Source organism: Hippocampus guttulatus, chromosome 2, assembly GCF_054856545.1.
Source record: "Hippocampus guttulatus isolate MCC_2025c chromosome 2, RoL_Hgut_1.0, whole genome shotgun sequence".
NCBI classification, from domain to species: Eukaryota; Metazoa; Chordata; class Actinopteri; order Syngnathiformes; family Syngnathidae; genus Hippocampus; species Hippocampus guttulatus.
Window position 1 is genome coordinate 33455928 of NC_141262.1, and position 23946 is coordinate 33479873.

The window sequence follows — 23946 nt, forward strand, 5'->3', positions numbered from 1 at the left end:
ACTAGCAACAAATTAATCTTTTATTTCTGGTGGGTTTTATTGTAGTTGCAACACCGTGGGCCAAGGCCGTTTAAGCAGCCTTGCTCTGCTGGCCATAGAATGGACACTACTTCAGTCCCTGGAAAAGACACCTTGTTGGTATGACAGGGTCACTAATCATTTTCTTGAAAAGGAACGGAGAGTAGAATTCACATATAAATAAACGGACACATTTTATGATGTAGGCCGAAATTGAGCTTCCCCCCTCCTTGACAGACCAGTGTCCGCCACTGAAGGAGACGCTTCGATTGGCAGTGAAACAAGTCGGCTGTGTCACGCTGCACCGGCTTACATGGGTCTGCGAAAATACCTAATCTATGTCTAGCCCGCCCCTGCGCATGTTTACACCGAGTCTGAGACCAGAATGTCACCTTATCTTGAGGCCTTGGTTTTCCTTTGCGTTATCCTTCCCAGGCTCTGCTGAGCAATTTAATTTGTGCTTTGTCTTTTGTGTCTTTGGCTTGCAAGTTTCGTTCGTACTGTAGTTAAATAAATTGTTATTTTGTTCTTTTTCTCTGTGTTCTCTCTGTACTTGAGTCTTCCTTACCGACCACACAGTCCAGGTCTGTTCTCTTTTGATAGCCAATAGCCACAATGCATGATTGTCTTTACATGCCTTACATACCGTATACTAAATTGGCAATTGTGTCTATGATGAAAAGAAATCATAAGGCCCCTTTACTGCGATATTCTCCCACCACGCGCTTGGATATTATACAATCACTGTTCAGTATTCCTAATATCAGAGGCTATTTGCCCAGGCTGTTGCACTCTCATTCTCGCTCCCTCTCGCCATTTCTCTTTTCTTGTTGGGTTCTGAACCATACAGAACTATCGGTTTGACTGTCCATGCACGTTATTTGATATATTTGCAATATAGTACGCTCCAAATCCATCTGTAAGTGTGTCATCCTACACTCAACCCCAGTATGTTTATCCTGCAAATAAATGATCCAATCTATATTTGTCTCCCCTCCCACTGACTTTTCTGATATGGAAAGCATCTGGTTACAACGGTTGTGCTACTGCGGATTTATTCATTGTATCTCCTCATCCAAACAGAACTGCAATTGCAAAAAGCACTGGGTGTGTATTAGGTTTTAATTCACACGTGACCCTAATGAAGACAAGTGCTCGGGAAAATTTATGGATAACAGCATAAAATAGGATAAACTACAGTATTTCATTTATTGTAAAATATTGATGTTTAATTGAAACAAATTATATGATAATACAGGTATGCCATTTATGAAAATGTAATGGGGTGGCCCAGTGGTTGACTGGTTAGCGTGAGGTGAAGGGTTCTGGCTCCGGCCTTCCTGTGTGGAGTTTGCATGTTCTCCCTGTGCCTGCGTGGGGTTTTTTCCGGGTATTCCGGTTTCCTCCCACATTTCAAAAACATGCATGACAGGCCAACTGAACACTCTAAATTGTCCCTCGGCGTGAGTGTCAGCGGAATAGAGCCCAGCACAGCCTGTGACCCTTGTGAGGATAAACTGATCAAAAAATGGATGGATGGATAAAAATCTAGGGCGGCCCGGTAGTCCAGTGGTTAGCACGTCGACTTCACAGTGCGGAGGTACCGGGTTCAATTCCAGCTCCGGCCTCCCTGTGTGGAGTTTGCATGTTCTCCCCGGGCCTGCGTGGGTTTTCTCCGGGTGCTCCGGTTTCCTCCCACATTCCAAAAACATGCATGGCAGGCTGATTGGATGCTCTAAATTGTCCCTAGGTGTGAGTGTGGGCGTGGATGGTTGTTCGTCTCTGTGTGCCCTGCGATTGGCTGGCAACTGATTCAGGGTGTCCCCCGCCTACTGCCAGAAGACAGATGGGATAGGCTCCAGCACCCCCCGCGACCCTAGTGAGGATCAAGCGGTTCGGAAAATGGATGGATGGATGGATAAAAACCTATCCATCCATTTTATGACCCGCCTTATCCTCACAATCCAAGGTGTCCTCAAATGGATGGATGGATGGATGGATAAAAACCTATCCATCCATCCATCCATTTTATGACCCGCCTTATCCTCACAAGGGTCGCGGGGGGCGCTGAAGCCTATCCCAGCTGTCTTCGGGCAGTAGGCGGGGGACACCCTGAACCGGTTGCCAGCCAATCGCAGGGCTCACATTGTCGAGCAACCGTTCGCGCTCATGCAACCGAGAACATGCAAACGCCACACAGGAAGGGATCGAACCCAAAACCTCTGCACTGAGAGGTCGACCCGCTAACCACTGGACCACCGGGCCGACAGGATGAAAATCAAATTTCTCTTCATTATTATGGACAATTTTTGTTGTGTCCCAAGTGTCCCAAAACATTGTCAAAAATCCTCACTAAATATTGGAGGAAATTAGCCCCCCATCTATCCATTTTCTATCTGACTTAAAGCTGACTATGGGTGAGAAGGCTGAGTCAATATTTGAATCCAAAACATCTCAATTGAATAGAGAAAAAAGATTGTTAGAAAATGTTTTTACATTGTTTTTTTCTTTTTTTAAAATGTACAGTATGGAATGGAATTAAGGTTAAAAAAACCAGACTTTACACAGATCTGATCAGCAGATGGTTTGCATTTTATGCAAAATCGGTCAATCGCTGAATCTGTGATGTCATAATTTGCGAGTCGATCAATTAAAGTCATTGATCGGAACCACAAAATAAGACATTACAGTGGTTATGGCAGGATAAATCTTCAACTTTGCGTCATGAACCAGTTATAGTTTTCTAGATGGCACTCTGTTCAACATTGAGCTGAAAACACACTGACTTAAACCCTATGATTTAAACTAACATTGCCACCAAGAGGAGTCAAAAAATATAACAACTGGTTCCTGAAGCAAATTTGAAGCGTCATTTCCCCATTACTACATTGCAGTAAACACAATCTCATTCACTCCAGCTTCATTCTCTGCTGCCATCGTTAATAATCCAAGGTGTCCTCATCATCTACAGTCAGCAGTCAAATTTTCTTTTAGGATATTTTAAAATAATGTATTTGATTTTATTTTGGGGCAGTACGAGTTTTCACCCATTTTCTGTATATTGAATGTTTTTTCAGCATTTTTGGGAGAATTTTTAGGGTTTGTTTGTTACTATTTTTCCCACAATACGGTACATTGATTGGAAATCATGTATATTTTGGTGATCCACGGGCCGGGCCGGTCCCAATCCCAAGCGAAAAGTGGGCCTCTACTCTACAGTAAATAAACAAGTTGTTTAAATGCAAAGTAGATTGGATGACTTGGTCTTTCTTCTGATCGGATCGGTAACTGTTTTTTTTAAACTTGTTGATCACTGATCGGTCATTGGCTCCAAAAATACTGATCATGAAAAGCCTCTGAAACATCGCAGTTGTGTTATGCCATTGAGTGTGTAGTTTCTAATTCCCCCATGAATGCCCCATTTTACCGAATTAAGATCACCAAGCACAAAAATGTTCCAAACAGTGAAATGAATAATGATGGGAATCTGACACGATGATAAATAAAGCCTCAAAGCTTCTCTGCAGCAGCTTTAGAGGCATTTAATGTGAGAGTTGGCATCTTTCTGGCATCGGGAATGATAAGCCTGGAAGAAGAATACAAAGTAAGGGAAAAAATACGCACAATGCAGTGTTGGCAGCTCCATCAATCATGAGCACACTTATTTAGAGCACATAAACAGCAAACATCAATCTGTTGTTGACAAGCTCCTCATTAGGACAAGCCTGGTCTCTGTTTTTGTGCTGAGATCTATTCTGTGCGTGGTCGTGGCAGGCAGATAGACAGGGAGCAAGTGGGAGAGCGGCAGTGGGGCAATAACGGCAACATCAATTTCACACATGACTGAGTTCGGAAGAGACGAGTGGCAGCGGGCATCTTGATCTGTCTGTCAGCCCGCATGTCTCTCTCACTGGCATGACAGCATCATCCCTCGTGTTAGACGAACAGATCGACCGGGGCCAACGACGACAACTACACGGATGAAGAAAGAAGCTCACCACATGTTGAGGATACACGCGCGCGCGCACACACACACACACACACACTGCATCTACTGTGACGTGTGTGTCTGCAGATATATGCACGTTAGAAGTGAGCTCATTCCAGGGTTCAAGCAGAATATAGCACACAATTAAAATTGGGAATTGGGAATTTCTCCATTGCGAGAATAATAAAGGTTTTCTTATATTATCTTATCTTACATTTTCATCGACACTGCACCTGCATCATGGTACAAATGCCGGCGTATCCTGATTTTTGTATCATTGCAAGACTCGCTGTTCGGGGTTGCCAATGTGATTTTGGGAAACAAGGCACAGTCAGACACATGAGATTCTGAGCTTTCTAGACATCGTATGGTGGAAGTCAGATATATTTCATTTGGAAAGAAATGAACAGTTCACCCTCTGAATCATTGTATTATATTTTCAAATATTAGGCGTTACAGAGTTCAATTCCAGCTCCAGCCTCCCCGTGTGGAGTTTGTATGTTCTCACCGGGCCTGTGTGGGTTTTATTCGGGTCCTCCAGTTTCCTCCCACATTCCAAAAACATGCATGGCAGGCTGATTGAACACTCCAAATTGTCCCTAGGTGTGAGTGTGAGCGTGGATGGTTGTTCGTCTCTGTGTGCCCTGCGATTGGCTGGCAACCGGTTCAGGGTGTCCCCCGTCTACTGCCCGAAGACAGCTGGGATAGGCTCCAGCACCCCACGCAACCCTTGTGAGGATCAAGCAGTTCAGATAATGGATGAAATATTAGGTATTGGCTGGGCACACAAGCGATCGTGCTTCCGCCATGTTGAGACTGTGGTGCACTGCATTTAAAGGAAATAAAAGATTGGCCATGATTAAAGTCAGCTGTGGCCACTCCCACAGCAGCACAGCCCTGCCTCTCCCAGATCCGCCAGCCTACGCTCACTTCCAAATTTTGCAACAGCACGTGTAACCCACATCAGCGCAGGGGCATGCCACGCTCAGTGTAGAATCTACGCAGGTCATGAAAACAGAGCCCCTGAACTCTGTCTTACATTATTAAGGTTTGCTTTCATGTCATTAACAAGGCCTTCATATTCAAATGTAAACACACTGTATCATAGAATCAAATCAGTGAGCATAAATAAATCAATTTGCATAACATGTACAGTTTTAGACTGGCGGTGCACATATCCACACAAATTGCCAGATGCAGGATAGAAAAATAGTCAATCTCATTCATGCGTTATCTGGACTGCAGTGGTAGCCGGTAAAGACCTTTAAATATACATTGAGCAAGATTAAAAGAGGAGAAAAGCATCATCCAGTGTGCTAGTTTTCATCCTTACAGTGAGTCAAACAAAGTTTGTAAATTGAGTGATTTGTTCCCATGCTGTTGATTTCTTTATTAAAAAAAAAAAGATATTTGTTCTCTCCGGATATGAAGGTTATTATGTTTTTGGCAGCATATTCCTCACGTTTCTTATCATCCTGCTTCACTTCCCATCTGTGAAACAAAATGGTGCTTCATGCTTGTTGCCAGACTCTAGCCTGCTTTTGCTACCAAGGTGTCCTTGGATAAGTAAACCACCCAGTATACCATGTTAAATGCCCCAAAAGACACTGGAAAGAGGATCCGTGCATACTTGTCAATTTTGCTGGTTCCGCCCATCCCAGCAGTGGTGGGCTGGGAGCACGGTGTCTGTTTTAGCTCTACTTTGTTCCCCATCATCTGGAGGCGCTCCAGTTTGGGCCCCAGCAGATGCTGCAAGGAAGCGGAGTTGGTGTTTTGCTTGCACGGCGTCCCCGCTGTCACGTCTGGCGTGGAAGCAGCAGCCTGAGGCGTGTTTTTCACAAGCTGTTTTTCTTCCGATGATGAAGCCACGCTGAGCACACTCTCGGATTTGGGGTTGGAGCAAGAGAGGGTGGACGAGCTTCCGTTGACGCGGCTGTTTAAAGGTCTGGGCGGTCGGGCTCTCCCGACTGCTGAAATGTTGCTCGTGGACTGGGCTCGCTGTTGGTTGCGCGAGTCTTGGTGGGAAATGTAATTCATCCGCTTCCTCAGGTTACCATTCGTGTCTGGGTTGTGCTGTAAACGCAAACAACAACGTGCTGATGACTCTGCGACACTTTAAGAAAACTTTCAGGACGGTTGATCAATTTTTGGATGTCATCTTGGTCTCGTAATGTCAAAATGTGAACAGCTTCATGAAGACAACTCTTTAAATATCAACTCTCATTGGCCAAAGAAATGTTTAATTCAATTCATGTATCAGACACCTCTTGTAGCACTCTAAATTGTCCCGAGGTGTGAGTGCGAGCGCGATTGGTTGTTCGTCTCTGTGTGCCCTGCGATTGGCTGGCAACCGATTCAGGTTGTACCTCGCCTCCTGCCCGAAGACAGCTGGGATAGGCTCCAGCATCCCCGCGATGCCTGTGAGTATAAAGCGGATCAGAAAATGGATGGATGGATGGAACACCTCTTGTTGTATTTGGTAATAGGCTCCTTGTTAGAGAATAGCACAGAGTACTGAAGCATTTGGAGTGTTTGAGATATTTGAAGAAAAAAAAACACTCTAATTTCAAGTAATGTTTGCTTCACAAGTTTGGTACCTGTGCTTCAAAATTGTTGGTTCCGCTCTGTTAATGAAAGGAAAACACTCAGTGGTCACAGATGTACCGGTAATTTGTATATGACAATGAAAATCCGACATTCTCATGTTCCTGTTCTTGTGTCCCCAGCAGGTGGCAGACCAGAGTCATTCCTCCAGTTGCCAATGTTGTCATCATGGAGTCATGCATTTAAGGACCCACAAACTTTCAGTAGTTTGTCGGATTATAGTTGACTTTGTTGCTGCTGCTCCTCCTCCTCCTCAAGTGATCATTTTTCTAGACCTCTCACTCTCGTCGTATTAGTTCTGGTTCTCTGGGTTCTGTGTTTGTTTGTAAGTATAGTCTTACTTTCGTTATTTGATCTCATTTCTACAATTCTGGGATCCTATAACATTATTCAGTTCTCTTTGAACCTGACAAACATTGCTTTTTAATTGTGGTTTAACATAGTTATTGAAAAACAAACCTTGATGGTACTCTCAGAAAACAGTGAAAATAATTTTGACCATAGATAGGGACACGTCCTCCGATTAGCAACACAGGTGTCTTCAAATTCTATTTAAAGTGTGACAACTAGTCACTATGCTGTTTGGTGACATGGTGTGGACCACACTACAAATGGACCAGTGGAAGCGAAGGATGGCGTCGTCAAAGGAGGAATTGGACAGAAAATTATAGATAAGCAAGTCAAGAGTAAAGGCTACAAGACCATCTCCAAGCCACTTAATGTTGATATGTTGGACATACTGTATACAGAAATGTGTCCACATGTTTATATACTGTATATATATTTTTTTAACCATAAAAATCCCTTGCATTTTCTCTCCCGTACTGCAAAGTTTGTTGGTGCAATGTAAACCTTGTCATATCGATCTGATGACAGACACCCTCACACGGATGGCCTTCATCATGAAGAAGACGTCAGAGTAGGCAACGCAGATGTCGCGCATCAAGGATTTCACTCATTTCACACAAGCTTAAGACAAAGTAGGTAGTACTGCATCGCAGCGGTAATGCAGTATCGAGTCAAAGAAGCTAATCCTTTGGGAGTTGATGTTTTCTAGCAGGCAAGCATGTGAAGCTGCCTGGCACTAAAGCATTTGCAGAAATAATCCACCCCCACCCAACCTCTGAAACTGAAAATATTCAATTGTATCTTGTCCAATGAGGATATCGGAGCATATTGTATATGAGCATTGTTTGCTTGTCATCGTGAAAGGTGTGAAATGCTATCAAAGTGCACCCATCACACTATGACCGTTGCGTCAAATCTTTTTGAGGGTCAACAAGACCTGCTTTTGAGTAAAACGGCATTTCCACCCGCCAGCAGCAGAGCATCTCCAAAACCTATACAGATGCAACCAGGCTGTGTTGCCGTGGCAACCTACTTAATCCACTGAAGTGCTGCTGTCACCCGACTGCATTCAGGCGTGATTACACCATAGTGGGATTTGAACTGTAAGGGGCAATGTAAAAAAGTCAGTGGAAATAAAATGGCATATGCATTCCGAGCACTGATCATTTCATAGAATGGAATTCGAAATCTTTCAAAGAACACTTAAATATGACCGAACCAAGTGCATCTCTCCACTCACATTCCATGTGAACAAAGCTGTTAATAGCTTATAGGTAAGAATTCAGTCGTCCTCTTTGTTAATGCTCATTTCTGACAGTGTTTCAGAAATAGCAGCAAGAAATGCTATGCCTGATGTGGTGTCTTTAAAGTTAAGGAGCCGTTATTCAGGATGTACGCTTATACGTTATGTAATAATGGTTTCCTGTATGGAATGTAATAATGGGTAGCAAACCATTCTCACAGGTTGTTCAGCACCACCGTGTTAATAGTACATGCATGTGAACACGGTGGGCTCTATTTTTGTAACCGGCAAAAAAATTTTGCGGTGCAAGGCTTGCGCAGGGGCAGGTCAGACCCGATGTTAATGATTGCAGGCCGAGGTATCTGCAAGTGGTCAGTCTACATAGAACACAGTCTTGAAGAACGAGAACCATTGTTTGCTTATTTACAAATGTAATTTTGAATTAAAGTCTATGAAGTCAATGTACCCCCTGTGTCTCAACATCCATCCATCCATACATCCATTTTCTACAGCTGGATTCCAGCAGACTTGCAGGAAAGAGGTGTAGTACACCCAAGACGGTGTTTTAGGGTCAAGATTCATTTGTTGGACGAAAAATCTTATCCTTCCTTATCTCTTTTGTGGCCATTTTGAGTCGTTCAAAGGTCCAGTAAGCGCATTTAGTGAGAGATGTGCTGTGCAAGCAAAGTGCTGTCAGATTATCTGCCACGCTTATCTTTGAGGGACGCGATATTTACCTGCAGCACTTCCTCCGTCTCCTTGACCTTGACTGGTGTGCTTTGAGGTCCAGGGGGGCATTTGGCTGGCTTCTTTTTGGCCCGTTCCAGCTGCGCATTGGTGAAGTAGTTGACGGCAGCAAACTCAATGAGGGCGGAGAAGACGAAGGCGAAGCAGACCGCAATAAACCAATCCATCGCCGTGGCGTATGACACTTTGGGGAGGGAGTGGCGAGCGCTGATGCTGAGAGTCGTCATTGTCAGCACGGTGGTGATGCCTTCAGGGGTTCAAAAAGAGCGTTTGTAAGCAAGTAAATGACAGAAGTCATGTTATGTCAGATATTAAATTCAGTTTGCTTTGGGATTAAAGGAAGTGAACTCAGCTAACCGAACTGACACAAGCACAACAGCTCTATAATTTATGTCTAAAATAGAAAATACATCAAACACACATTTATTAGGAGGGTTTCAAGTCCAACGCAGTGTTTCGACGAATACTCGAGTAATCCATCACAGTTTCTATGCCGCTTATCCTCATTAGGATCACTGGTCAATCACAGGCATGTAACATGACAAGCCATTAAAAATATTATATTTGTGTTATGGTAATTATATATACGCCGCATTATATTGTGCTACAGTCAGACATGATTGATGAAATGCATTGTTTAAATCATCACAAAAAATGGTTGCTTTCCTAAGCCACTTACTGGGCAGCTGCGGACTTTGAGCAGATTGCGTTACTTTTACCCATGCTTGGGTTAATTATTTTGACCCAGCAGACTGGCTGGGTGTCTAGAATGTCACCTCTCTTGCAGGGAAGGAGCCCGAGCTGGTGTGTGAGGCAGAGAAGTTCCAACTGGACATAGTCGGGCTTGCCTCCACACACAGCCTGGGCTCCGGTACCAGTTCTCTCGAGACGGGTTGGACTCACTTCCACTCTGGAGTTGCCCACGGTGAGAGGCGCAGAGCAGGTGTGGGCATACTCATTGTGCATTTGGGTTCACACCGGTGGATGAGAGGGTAGCCTCCCGCCACCTTCGGGTGGGGTGGGGGGGGGCAGATCCTGACTGTTGTTTGCACCTATGCACCAAACAGCAGCTCAGAGTACCCACGCTTTTTGGAGTCCTTGTAGGGTGTGCTGGAGAGCGCTCGCCCTGGGGACTCCCTCATGGGGACTTCAATGTTCACGTGTTTGTTCACTTCCTTTGTTTGTCTTTATTTATTTATTGAAATAAATCCGGGCGGCCCGGTAGTCCAGTGGTTAGCACGTCGGCTTCACAGTGCAGAGGTACCGGGTTCGATTCCAGCTCCGGCCTCCCTGTGTGGAGTTTGCATGTTCTCCCCGGGCCTGCGTGGGTTTTCTCCGGGTGCTCCGGTTTCCTCCCACATTCCAAAAACATGCATGTCAGGCTGATTGGACGCTCTAAATTGTCCCTAGGTGTGAGTGTGGGCGTGGATGGTTGTTCGTCTCTGTGTGCCCCTGCGATTGGCTGGCAACTGATTCAGGGTGTCCCCCCGCCTACTGCCCGGAGATGGCTGGGATAGACCCTAGTGAGGATCAAGCGGTTCGGAAAATGGATGGATGGATGAAATAAATCCTTTTTTTAGACTAGTGCACTAGTTGCCTCTCTGCTTCCCTGCGTTGGGGTTCTCAACCTTTGGCCACCATCGCCACAGAAGCCCACACTCCCTGACAGAAAAAAATCAAGGAACAACAGGGAATAACCTCAAAACAAAAAGAAACATAACATGACATGACTCGACTGTTACGGTATGCATGACAGCAATAACAAACCCACAAAGACTCAACAAAACTACTCTGTTAAATACAGGGCAAATGATGAGACATGCATAGCTGGAGGGAGCTGATTGGTTGACACAACGGACAGAGCTGATGAAAACAGGTGGAAACAAAACCTCATATGCAAAACAAATCAAGGACAAAGGGGACACGGGGGACGGATGACAAAAGAGGAAATCAAACTAAATCGAATCCAAACAAAGTCAACAAAAATACAGATCGTGACACGTGGTATAGAAAGATGATCATTCTTAACATTATTATTATCATCATTGAATCGGCCTCTTGGGTGCTTTGAAGAAAGTGCTGTGTTTACGTCGGCTGAGAAAAGCTGCCCCCCCCCCCTTGTAACCAAAAATCTGTCGCCTCTGTAATTTATTTGTATATACTCCTTTCAATTGAAATGCTCTCCGGTCAAATGATTCTTAAAGTACTCTCAGATCAAGGGCACACACATTTAAATATGTAATTTGAATCAAAAACAAATGTTTTTTTTTTCCTTCTATATGTTGTGTAAAGCAAGAGAAGAAAGTTGTTGGAATGGTTTCGCAATTTGTTGTTTGAAGTACACATCTTCTATCAGCGTCATTTGAGTTGGCTGCGCCGTACTTAAAAGGTGCAGCAAAATGACTTTTGTTCATGTCTAATCTTAGCTTTCAAAGAACACTGCGTATCAAGAGCGAAGCTCTTGATACTTCGCCGTAATTACACAGAGAGAAGAGGCACTCCAAGCAAATTGACAGCCACCCAAAAGGTTGAACACAATGAGTGAGGTCCACATACCGAAAACTGTGCGCGCCGGCACCGACTCTTTATTTATCCAGAAGGACACTTGGGACAGGATGACTGTCATTATGCAAGGTATGTATGTCTGAATCATGAAGTAGCCCATTTTCCGTTTCAAGTGGAAGAAGATCGTCATCACCACATATTCACCTGCAGATGCAACACAGGAATTAGCGTCACAAACAAAACATTCTGACGAGTCGCATTCCGGGTTGATGTCACTCATGAAAGCTTGGACAGATGATGATTTTTTTTAAGTCATCCTAATATCCTTAAAAACAAACACACACACACACACACACACACGTTTTGAGGCCCACCACGTCGTCTTGATACTGCTGAAATGTTTGTTTAAATTGTGCACTTAGCATTGAGGTGTGTTGAAAGGCTCCGAAAATTTTAATATGTCACATGAAGACAGCTGAATCTCCCTTGCGCCAGAGAAAAGAGAACAGATGAGCACAAGCACGATGGCAGCAGTTAGACAACGTGAAAACCGTGAAAGTCTGCGCGAGTCTCACCTGTGATGGATTTGATGGTTTCACTGGAGACCGTCTGGCCGATGAGATCGTACTGAACCAAGCTAGACGACTCGGGAGGGACCTCCACAGAGTGCTCAGGCCCTTTGGTCCAAGTATAGATCATCTCCGTTTTGGGATAGGCATCTGTGCACAGTGAAGACACATCGCTGAATGTAAAGTGGCTAAGACTGAAGAAACGTTCAGGACTTGCTTAACTTAAGTTCTGATTTGATTTGACTTGCTTGTTGTTGTTTTTTGCCATTGGAACTTGGGAATTGCTTGAAAATCTGAAGGTTAAGCCTTACTTTTTGACCGTGACTTTATTTCGAAACTCATCTGAAAGAAGGCTACTGGGTCAAGCATTTTTAAAGGCAAGCTCAAAGTGAGAAATTTGTGGCAAAATATTAATCTACATTGGAAAAAAATGAAATATTAGATGTAGTGAAAATTGTCCCACCTAATATTTTTCCTTTGATTCATGGAAATAATTCATTTAGCACTTCATGTCAACTATTTTGTTTATATGAAGCAAGTGGTCCTAAATTGTCACGGTTCTGTTTGTTTTGTCTGGTACCCGGACATAAATTCATTTGGTCTCATCAATTAATGCAAATGCTCAGTTTAACCTCAAGGTTTTTATGTTCAGTGACCATTTTCAAATGTATTATCCATCCATTTTCCGAACTGCTTGATCCTGACTAGGGTCGCGGGGGGTGCTGGAGCCTATCCCAGCCGTCTTCGGGCAGTAGGTGGGGGACACCCTGAACCGGTTGCCAGCCAATCGCAGGGCACACAGACACGAACAACCATCCACGCTCACATTCACACCTAGGGGCAATTTTAGAGCGTTCAATCAGCCTGCCATGCATGTTTTTGGAATGTGGGAGGAAACCGGAGTACCCGGAGAAAACCCACGCAGGCCCGGGGAGAACATGCAAACTCCACACAGGGAGGCCGGAGCTGGAATTGAACCCGGTACCTCCGCACTGTGAAGTCGACGTGCTAACCACTGGACTACCGGGCCGCCCATTTTCAAATGTATTATACATTTTTTTATACATTTTCTTATCTTATCGAGTTGTCTCATAGAAAGATATAATAATATAATAATAATAATAATGCATTTTATTTAAAAGCGCCTTTCATGCCACCCAAGGACACTGTACAGACAATAAGAAAATACAATGTAAAAATTAGTAAACGAGATATTATATAAAAACAGGACATAAAATCATAAAATCATAAAAACATAGGAAATGGAAGAGCTATGTGTTGTAGGCAATCCTGAACAGGTGTGTTTTTAGACGGGACTTGAAAGTGGAAAGAGGTGTGCAGTTTTGGAGGTCCGGAGGTAGGTTGTTCCAGAGCTTTGGAGCAGCGTGACTGAAGGCTCTGGCTCCCATGGTGCTCAGTCGGGCAGGGGGCACTGACAGGCGGAGGGAGGACGAGGATCTGAGGGAGCGAGAGGGGATATGCACCTGGAGAAGGTCGGATAGGTAAGGAGGGGCCAGGTTGTGGATGGCCATATATGTATATAGAAGCAGTTTGTAATTGATGCGATGTTGAACAGGGAGCCAGTGAAGCTGTTGGAGAACGGGGGTGATGTGCTGCTGGGAAGATGTTTTTGTGATGATGCGAGCAGAGGCGTTTTGGACCAGCTGGATTTTATGAAGGGACTTTTGAGGTAGGCCGAAGAGGAGAGCGTTGCAGTAATCAAGGCGGGATGTGACAAGACTGTGGACAAGAATAGCAGTGGTGTGGGGGGTGAGGGAAGGGCGAAGTCTGGTAATATTGCGGAGGTGGAAATAAGCAGTGCGGGTGATGGTGTTGATATGCGAGTGGAAGGTGAGCATGCTATCCAGGATGACACCCAGACTCTTAACCTGGGGGGAGGGGGACACTAGGGAGCTGTCAATGTTGAAGGAAAAACTGTTTACTTTGGATAAAGTGGATTTGGTGCCAAGAAGGAGGACTTCAGTTTTATTAGTATTTAATTTAAGAAAGTTTGTTGTGAACCATGTTTTGAGTTCGGAGAGGCAAGAGGTGAGGGAGGGGGGTGGGAGTATGGAGTTTGGCTTGCAGGAGAGGTAGAGCTGGGTGTCATCAGCAAAGCAGTGAAAGTGGATATTAAATTTGCGGAGGATATGGCCAAGAGGCAGGAGGTAGATGATGAAGAGAAGGGGACCTAGGACAGATCCCTGTGGTACACCTGTGGTGACTGGGGAGGGCTTTGAGGTGAAGGATTTGAGCTGGACAAACTGAGTGCGGCCAGTGAGGTAGGAGTGGAACCAACTGAGGGGAGTGTGGGAGAGACCAATGGAGGAGAGTCTATTGAGGAGGATAGGGTGAGAGATTGTGTCAAAGGCAGCGCTCAAGTCTAAGAGGATGAGGATGGAGACTAAACCGGAATCAGATGCTATGAGGAGATCATTCACAATACGGATTAGGGCAGTCTCTGTGCTGTGGCGGGGGCGGAAACCGGACTGAAAGGGTTCATAGAGAGAGTGAAGGGACAGGTGGGAGTGGAGTTGAGCAGCAACAGTTTTTTCAAGGATTTTCGAGATAAATGGAAGGTTGGAGATGGGGCGGAGGTTATCAAAGTTGTTGGGGTCAGAGCCATGTTTTTTCAGTGTGGGGGTGATAGCAGCAGTTTTGAGGAGTGATGGGACAATACCAGAAGAGAGTGAGGAGTGGATAATAGCAGATATGAGAGGAAGCACAGAAGGAAGGCAGGATTTAACAAGGGATGAAGGGAGGGGATCAAGCTGGCAAGTGGTGGGCTTGGATTTGAGTATGAGGTTGGATAATTCAGCAGTCGTTGGTGGAACAAAACTGGAGAAGAGATGACAAGGAGAAGAAGGTTCAGATGGGGGGGGAGCAGGCAGGTTTTGATGGAGTTGGTGATGGATCTTAAGGATTTTGTGATTGAAGTGTTCCATTATGGAGTTGCAGGTTGCTGTGGAGTACAGGTGGAGGGGGAGAGAGTTTGGTGGCCGGAGGATTTTGTTCATGACGGAGAAGAGAGTTCTTGAATTTCCTTCGTTGGAGAGGATGAGGCCGGAGTAGTAGCTGGATTTGGTTTGTGCAATTTGGTCCTTGTATTTAGTGATATGGGTAGTGTACATGTCCTTATGGATGGTGAGACCGGTTTTCTTATAGAGTCGCTCAAGTTGGCGGTTTTTTGATTTCAATGATCTAAGAGCGGGTGTAAACCAGGGGGCAGATGTAGAGAATGAAGCAGTCCTGGTCTTCAGGGGGGCGAGAGAATTTAGAATATTTGTGAGGCAGGCATTGTAGTGAGCGGTGAGGTCATCCGGGTTTGAAAGGGCGTCTGGGGGCGGGGAACGGTCGATAATGGAGCAGAAGGTGTCAATGTTGATATTTTTGGTATTACGAAAAGAAATGAGGCGGGAGGTTTTGATTGTAGAGAGACGGAGTACGATGTTAAAAGTGATATAAAGTTGTCATAATTCCAATAAGGATGAGAAAAGCTATTTTAAATGAGGACACCGATACTTTAAATATTCAATATTCAAATATTGGAAGAAAAAAACCCACACCAAAACTGCATGCACATTTAATTGAATAAAATCAGTGAATTTTCAATTTTTTTAATTAAAAAAAAGCATTTTGAAACTTTAGGTATTATTAGTATTATAAATATTTATGTTTTCTCCGGGTACTCCGGTTTCCTCCCACATCCTCCCACATTCCAAAAAAAAAACAATCATGGCAGGTTGATTGAACACTCTAAATTGTCCCTACGTGTGAGCGTGAGCGCGGATGGTTGTTTGTCTCTGTGTGCCCTGCGGCTGGCTGGCAACCGGTTCAGGATGTCCCCCGCCTACTACCCAAAGACAGCTGGGATAGGCTTGAGCACGCCCCGCGACCATTCTGAGGATAAAGTGGATCGGAAAATGGATGAATGGATGGATAGTTTTCCATTTGACTTTAATATAACACAGTGTGATTGTGTACTTATTTTTTCAAGTTCTGTTTATTTATTCCAGTGCTTTGAAAACTCAAATCTGGAAGTCGATTCCAAAAAATCATTGTGTGTGCATAGATCGACAGACAGACAGACAGAGATATGTATTTCAATGTCATTAATATGAGGGGAAAAAAGCATTTTTTGTTTTGTATGAATTCAGTTTATACTTTTGTACTTTTATTTTAGGCATTGGATCAGTGGCAGCAGCTTTCACCAGCTTTTTTTTTTATCTTTACTTGAGTGCAGTGAACATTTGCCCACTCTCCTGACATCTCTGCAGAAAATACCATTATCCTGTTTTGTGACTGACTTAATTCATATCAAGATGCCGTTCAATGTCTTAATGTTTCCCTCATCGTGCTCCGGCCACTCAATAAATGCACAACAAAATGACAGCTGTCTTTGCCTTGCACTCCCTATGGGACTCCGCACCAGCAGGATACCAACTGTGCTGCCAAAATGAAATGACTCTTGTGTGTCATGGAGTGCGCACACAAGTCCAGATGGAGAAGCAAACAGGAGAGCGCAGGGAATGAAATCAGAGGAGAAAGGGAAGGGGGGGGGGGGCGCACACACACACGCGCGCGCACACACACACTCATGCCAGATATGGAAAATAGCTACATAGGTCTTTGCTATCCTGGGGCACAGGAAGAAAATCTGACCTTTCCTTTGCTTCAGGCCACATCACATCCAGGGTTGTTTCTTCCTGACTGAAGGTGAGTACCAAGAGGATGAGGAGAAGGGTGTGGGTGGGGGCGGGGGGGTGACAATAACCGAAAAATGGGAATTTGTCCTCTACAATGTCATCTTGCAGTGTAATTGACAGAGATTGGCCAAGAGCAAAGGCAAACGTAATTTCCATTCCTTGCTTCTCTTTTGCAGATCGAATCTCTAAATGGCTGCTTCTCTCTGATAAGAATGAGCTATTCTTTTTGAGTAGCAGCGTTAATTGAGGCAAGGCATTTTTGCTGACCAGTAGAGCCACCATAAACAATGGTGCTGAGTTGAGCTTTCATTGTTCACTGCTCAGCCTGACAATCAAATCCACGTCATTTTTTAGTATTAGCAGACTTACATTTTGTGCTTTTCAGCAAAGAATCCATTTCAGCGCCAAAATGGAGGGAGTTTTTTTGTTTTGTTTTTGTTTTATTGTTTTTTTTTTGTGTGTGTGCACCACACATTCACACTCAAGCAAAACTTACAGCTCCCAAACTTGAGGGGGCACGCATGTCCATCCATGGGGAAGTCTACAAGCTTCATGGGACATTCTGCACTAATTGTCAATCTGTTAACCATAAGACAGAAGACTGTTAAAAACTGACAAGAAACACACATAACCAAACACATGTCCCCTGGATAAAATTTGTATTTTTATGCAAATACTAAAAGACAAAGATTCAAAATATTCACATGAATCCGAATTTATTTTGTTATTGTCCAGTGAAAAAAGTGTAAAACTCTGAAATTGTAAATACACTATGCTTAAAAAATATATAACAAATGTAAATTTATGAAGGAACATGTTCTTCAATAAACAGTGAAAAATGTTGCTGTGCCTTTTGTTAGTTTCTATCACAATAGCGGCACCATGGTTCAAAACATACAGGGCTCTAGTTTTGTGACTGATGTATATCCTGAAGGTAATTTCGCAGATGAGCACAAACCGGTAGATCCACGACAGGGAGGGTTGCTCCACTGTGGGAGTGGTCATAGCTGCATTCAATCATGGACAATCAGAGTGGCTTCTTTCAAACCCAGTGGGATGATTTTAAAAAATATAATACAATTATGCAGGGGGGTTTGATGCCGCCTGTTAACCTATTTAGAAATAGACCAGCTGTCCATCCTGCGCCAGTTAGATGTGGTATGCCAAGTGTAAGATTTTGATTGACTTTCTGCCAGCAAAGTGTCACTCCGCCAGGTGCATCTTCAAAACATTCCTTCAGCTATGCCGGCCTACTCAGCTTAGTTGGAGACGGTCTGCAAAATTGCACAAAAACAATTTGGAGTGATAGTCACTTGAAAAAAAAAATAAAATAAAATAAAAACCACAAAGATTTTTCACTCAGCAATTCTAAGTAAATTTCACAAAGAGAGTTTGGGAGTAAGTTTAACTAGCATAGTATTAGTTTAGGGTGATCGACTGGTTAAGCACTTCTGCTGCACAGTGCTGAGGTCGTGGCCTCGACTCCGGCCCTGGCCTTCCTGTGTGGAGTTTGCATGTTATCCCTGTGCCTGCGTGGGGTTTTCTCCGGGTACTCCGGTTTCCTCCCACATTCCAAAATCATGCATGTGAGGTTAATGGAACACTCCAAAATGTCCCTAGATGTGATTGTCTATGTGTGCGAATGGTCATGTGTGCCTTGCGATTGGCTGGCAACCAGTTCAGGGTGTACTCATCCTACTGCCCAAAAACAGCTGTGATAGGTTCCAGCATGCCTTGTGAGGATAAAGCGGTTCAGATAATAGATGGATGGATAGTATTAGTTTATTAAAGTCATTCAAGGTTTGAGGAATAAACCTACAAACTTGAGGTTGGAAAGAGAGCCACTCAATCCAACTGAGCCACGCCGCTCCTACTGCGCATTTGTGTATTGCTGGTGTCAGGCAGAACACACGTATGGTACCTTTGACCCATTTTTAAGGTCTTCTTTTGGAAACGACAGCAGTTTTGTAACATTCCAGACAGAATGGCACGGCTCAAGTGGTAAAGTGGCTGTTTACAAATCTGAAGATTGTGCGTTTGATCCTCAACCCTTGAGTGACCTTTTTTAAAATATCTAACACTATGCAAGTAAAATGTGCTCCAAAACTCACCTTGTAAAATGTACTTGGAATTTCTGAGTGAAAAAACATTTTCCAAGTAAATATCACTCCAATTTTTTTCAGCATGGATCAAGATTTGGTGTCACGGTGAAGATCCGCTGCCTACAAAAATAGAGGCCTAGAATTTTGAGTTTTAAAGCTCAAGACTATTCACAGCAAGTATAGACATCACAGATGACTCTCGCAGGAAATCACAGTTTGAATTCTGACAAGCTATGAATTATTGACTCCCTTTCTGGATGGTAATTTTAAAAAAACAACAACAACAACAAAAACATGAAAGTTCATCTCACAGGACCTCATGGTGTAGAGAATGGTTCCATTCTTCATAATGCGGAACAGTTTGTTGGGCGCCGTCATGTTATGGGCCACTGACTTCTTGCCGTTTCTGAAGAAAGTGTCTGGCGTCCAAACTTTGGTCACCATCAAGTTGTTCAGCCTCAAAATCTCAATCGGGCCCTCATACATTAACCTGCGGTCCACCCACGTCTGTCGAAAGAACACGTCCATTGTGTATTCCTAACACATGAAAACAGACAAACAAGGCAAAAATCTGTTTACATTTTCAATTTATTTTGTTGACTGGGGCTGATGGTACACTGCTCAAAAATAAAGGGAAAGTAACCCCTCCCCCAAAGCCTGATCTCAGTGAACAAAATGCTGTAGTTCAAAATGTCATTTAAACGACATTTTTATGAAAACTAAGTACCGTAATGTACCTGATCCGGGTTACGCCACAGAACTTTGCCCGGCCCTTTTATCGTTAATGCTCGCAATATTATACTAACAGTAACTAGCAGAAGATGGCATATTCTCAGTTGAACAATTTAATGGATGCCAGAAGGATTGAGACACGGTCGAGGAGCCCTTTTCTGCCCAATGCGGAAGAATGTCTAATCCAAGGGTCTCCAAATCCAGTCCTCGGGAGCCCTTTTCCAGACAGTTTTAGATGTTTCCCTAGCTGCAACACACAAGAGTCAAATGAGAGATTGATATAAGGCTAATGATAAGCATGCTGATGATCTGATCGTTTGAATCAAGTGCGTTGGAGCAAGGAAACACATAAAACAGGCTGGATAGGGGCTATCAATGGTCTCATCTGTCCGGTTCTGTCTCTGTCTGTGACATTTGTGTGATTCGTTGGTCTTAACTGTTTTCAGCTGGAAACTGTGCAAGGGTCCAAATAGATAGGAAGACGGCAAGACGCATAGCCAGGAAAAGGTCACAGTGACACAACAGCCTAGCTAAAGTCTTACTTATGTACCAAAGAGGCCCGAACAAACATAACGTCCACCCATCCTTCCATTTTCTGATCCGCTTATCCTCACAAAGGTCGTGGGGCATGCGAGAGCCTATCCCAGCTGTATTTGGGCAGTAGGCAGGATACATCCTGAACTGGTTGTCAGCCTGTTGCAGGCTAGCATAACAATCAGAGGAAACCCAACTTGTTAACGTACAGTGAAGTGGATTCAAATTCATATGCAAATGCAATCAGACAGATCCAACTGCTGTACATTGCCTCGAGACAAGTCAAACTAAAGTTCTCTCTCAATCTCAGTCAAAATCATCAATGCATTTGTCAACCAAGAACTGCCGACACGCTCCAACCACATGAGGCATTTTCACACACCAAAAGGAACCTCAGGTCCATTAGAGACGGAAATGGTCTGAGAATGGTTCTGAGTGATTTTCTGACAAGTCGGACAGAGAAGGCCACGCGTCTTCTGTTCTGTACTGTACAAAGGAACAGATAATGGTCCTGTTGTTGGGTCGTATGTCTTCCATGCTCTTGACACTGTGCTGGGCCATGCAACAAAGGCTTCTGGCCATGCTGCGTATGGATGAGCTGCATTACATTTGCAACTAATGTGGGCTGCAGATACCACCTCATGCTATCACGAGTGTCTTGCTCTGATTTCCTCTACTTTCCGCTAGTTGTCTGTGGCATTTGCATAACAGCAGATGAAATCGATTTTGCAATTGTTTCCTAAAGCGGGGTAAACTCATATCCATTATTGGACCTAACAACTCCTCAATTCCTTATCAGAGTACAGAAAGGAACGATTGTTGGATGTCTCTCAAAGGTTACCTTGACCGATTGTACTGTACTATGCGGTGTGAAAGGGTGATTTTCTCTCCGCAGTATTTTGAGAATACAGTTAACACGAGCAATTGTTGATGTTGAAGCTGTGTAAGAATCAGGTATGTTCAGGCAAGCCATGTACTCTATGAAAGTGATGTAAAATGGAATGATAATCAAACTGAAGCTCAAGCTGTTCCCAGACACAAATAGAAGAGCAAAGGGTTGAGTGTAATACTGTCTGTCCCCAGTGTTGTTCCCTCAAGAACAATAAAAATTACAAGAAAAAGAAGAGCCTGTTTCTTCTATTTCTTCTTTTTCTCGGCGGCCAGTATTGATACAATGCAATGATTCTCCGTGTGTGGTATTGAGTGGCTCTATTTTTACTCGGGCTCACTCTAGTGGCACGCAAAAGAATTACTGCCCAAGTACAGTTCAGTTGTAGGAACATTTTTGCTGTATTTAAGTTCAGTGTTAATGTTCAAGTTGTGCATAATGTTCCATTGACTAGCAATAATTTTGATTGCATGACACTTACATCTAGCATGCTACCGTATTTTAATGTTAATCCTTTTGGCGGTACTTGAAGCACCTACTAATTATTCTGGTGGCACCTGGCGTAATGCGCACTTGCCAATTTTATATCATCATCTGTGGTGTCTGTCACATTTTTAAAATTGGTTAAGATGTAAAATATCGGTATGCGTGCACCCCGCTGAACTGGACTAGTGATATCCCAGAAATGCAATGGACTACGATGATTCCCTGTTTTTTGAGCAGTGAATATGAATGAAATACAATATTTGAAGTTGTAATAATTGCAGTGCATACCATTTCAACATCTGAGACAGGACCAAAACTTGTCACATAAATGTCTGTCTTGACCTCGGTCACGGGACCTGATGAGACAGTAAATCACATGTTCAACTTAAAATGCCCCTCAAGTTGCAATCCAGTAGTCTTATTCACACTTTATATTTGCTGTAAACACCCTCAATCTTCTCATAGGCCTCCAGTTTGTCAGGATGAAGTCAAAAGGCGTGCACTCAGCCGCATCAGCCTAATGGCTGTAAAAAAAATAAAAATGCTTGTAAAACATAATCCTGTTTGATTTTTTCCCCTCCAGTGAATGAATGTGGACTTGATTGAAGTCTTTACAGCGGGGATGAGCTCCAGTGTGGATGTGCCATAATGCAATGACACCATATACACGCACATTGGTTTCAGACATGCTTGAGAAACAAATCTGCACTTTTTTTTAGCCCTTCAAGTGTGCATTAAGCATTTGTCCCGCAACGCGATTATATAACCACATAGGGTGCGAACGTGAGAGATTATATGGGATAAAAGTGTGATATACTGTTTAACATAGTGTGGGTGGTGATGTCCCGTTTGGAGGTCGAATTAACCCACGGTGGGAGGCAAGTCGTCACAAAGTTCCAAAAGGTTCACTGCGTCATTTATTTCATTTATACAATTTTATTTATATGCTTCCTTAAAAGTAAGTTACTATTGACTTCAGTGTCTGTCGGCAGGAATGCGTGCGTTGTTGGTAAGAGTAAATCGTGGTAGAATATAAAATAATTGTACCTCCGAATCCAGGTCTCAGCCTGTTATCGTAACCGTCCAGAAGTCGGTCTAAAATCCGCGTAAAATTCTCCGGATAGATCCTTTCATCCTTCCTTGTCTGCCCTGTGGCGCTCTTAACACTAGACGGGAAAACAGAACAATCTCGTGATGAAAAAAAAAGAAAAGAAAAAGACAAAAGCGAAGAAGCAAAAAAATGGAAGTTTCGGGCACTGAAAATGTGGGACTCACCACGTCGTCAAAAAGAAAAAGTAGAGGAGAGTCATAAAAATAAAAACGGTGCGCATCGCCGTCACCATCTCCTTCGTATTGGCAGAAACCATGTTCGCATGCCATACTTCAAGCTTCTTCACATCTCCTCACTTCCAGGTGCCTCTTCGGGGAGGAGAATGAGGGGAGATCAGATGGAGCGGCGCACGGACGCAGCCAGTTCTGCCGGCCGCGGTCGCCTCGGACGCGCCTTCAAGCCCGGTAGCGCCTCCCTCCAGCCTGAATTTCAGCTGCTGCTCCTTTTCTTTACATTTGCAAATCCGCCTTCTCCTTCACTCACTTTGCTTATACGTGCCACCCTCCCTGCCTTACAGCTTGCCTGTGCTGTTTCCTTGTTTTTTTTTTCTCTCTGAAACATGCTTTGGTCAAACATTGCTTTACACGACCCTGACATTCATAACATAACGGAAAGTGGCACTTAAAACAATCCGAATATTTCTTCGTCCTCTCAACACTCAGCTCAGCATTTGGAGCTTCACGACAATGTGGCGGTGACCTCCCCTGCTGCTTTCCATGTTACACATAGAAGGCGTCCTCCCGTCTGCGTTTCTTTGCAAAACGTTATCCTGATGTAAAAGGTGCCAGAGAAATGCAGATACTTCTCTTGTATGTTCTGTCATTTCAAAATGTTCAAGAAACACAATAAGCAGCACGGAGGAGTAGAGGTAAGTATGTCTGCCTCATAGTTGTGAGCTTCTTAGTTTGAATCTCCACTCCAGCCATCCTTTGAGGAGTTTGCATGTTATTTTGACCTGTGCTGTGGTTTTTAAAAAAAAAAATTCAGGGCAGTGGCATGGAAGGGGGAGTGGGAGGCTGCGAGCGTCCCCCCTGGCTTTATTTAACCGTACAGGCACCATTAAGGAACATTTCAAGATTCATCACTAACAGTAAAATGAAATATATGTGCTTAATGGGACTCCATCTCCCGTGACCCACCATGCAATATCTGCTTCCTCAGACGATTATCTTTTGACAGTCTGAATTGGATATTGTACGACTGGCTGGTCGACAACCAGTCCAGGCTTTACACTGCCTCTCACTTAAAGTCAGCTGGGATATAAAGGCAAGTTCTACAAAAAATGAATAGCTGGATGGATGGATGGATTTGGAGCTCTATTTTGCAGGGGTCAGTTAGACCCAGTGTTGGTAATTTCACAGATG

At 43.8% G+C, this 23946-nt stretch overlaps 1 protein-coding gene across 1 annotated transcript; it reads right to left on the minus strand.

Moving 5' to 3' along the window:
• Nucleotides 1-4372: 4372 nt before the first annotated feature.
• gabra4 (gamma-aminobutyric acid type A receptor subunit alpha4) lies at nucleotides 4373-23369 on the minus strand. The gene is made up of 9 exons (XM_086105773.1): nucleotides 22747-23369; nucleotides 22519-22637; nucleotides 21760-21827; nucleotides 19147-19367; nucleotides 17225-17307; nucleotides 12029-12172; nucleotides 11505-11657; nucleotides 8939-9195; nucleotides 4373-6079 (listed from the first exon to the last, which is right to left on the minus strand). The coding sequence occupies exons 1-9, from the start codon at nucleotides 22836-22838 to the stop codon at nucleotides 5537-5539; spliced, it is 1680 nt and encodes a 559-aa protein (XP_085961899.1). The 5' UTR covers nucleotides 22839-23369; the 3' UTR covers nucleotides 4373-5536.
• Nucleotides 23370-23946: the final 577 nt, after the last annotated feature.

Excerpts from the sequence above, each read along its gene's own strand:
- gabra4 (XM_086105773.1), bottom strand. The coding sequence starts at position 22,838 with ATGGTTTCTGCCAATACGAAGGAGATGGTGACGGCGATGCGCACCGTT. Across the intron at positions 9,196-11,504 it reads GCCGGCGCGCACAGTTTTCG|GCATCACCACCGTGCTGACA; the intron begins GTATGTGGACCT and ends GAACCCCTGAAG. Across the intron at positions 6,080-8,938 it reads AGACGGAGGAAGTGCTGCAG|CACAACCCAGACACGAATGG; the intron begins GTAAATATCGCG and ends TTGCGTTTACAG.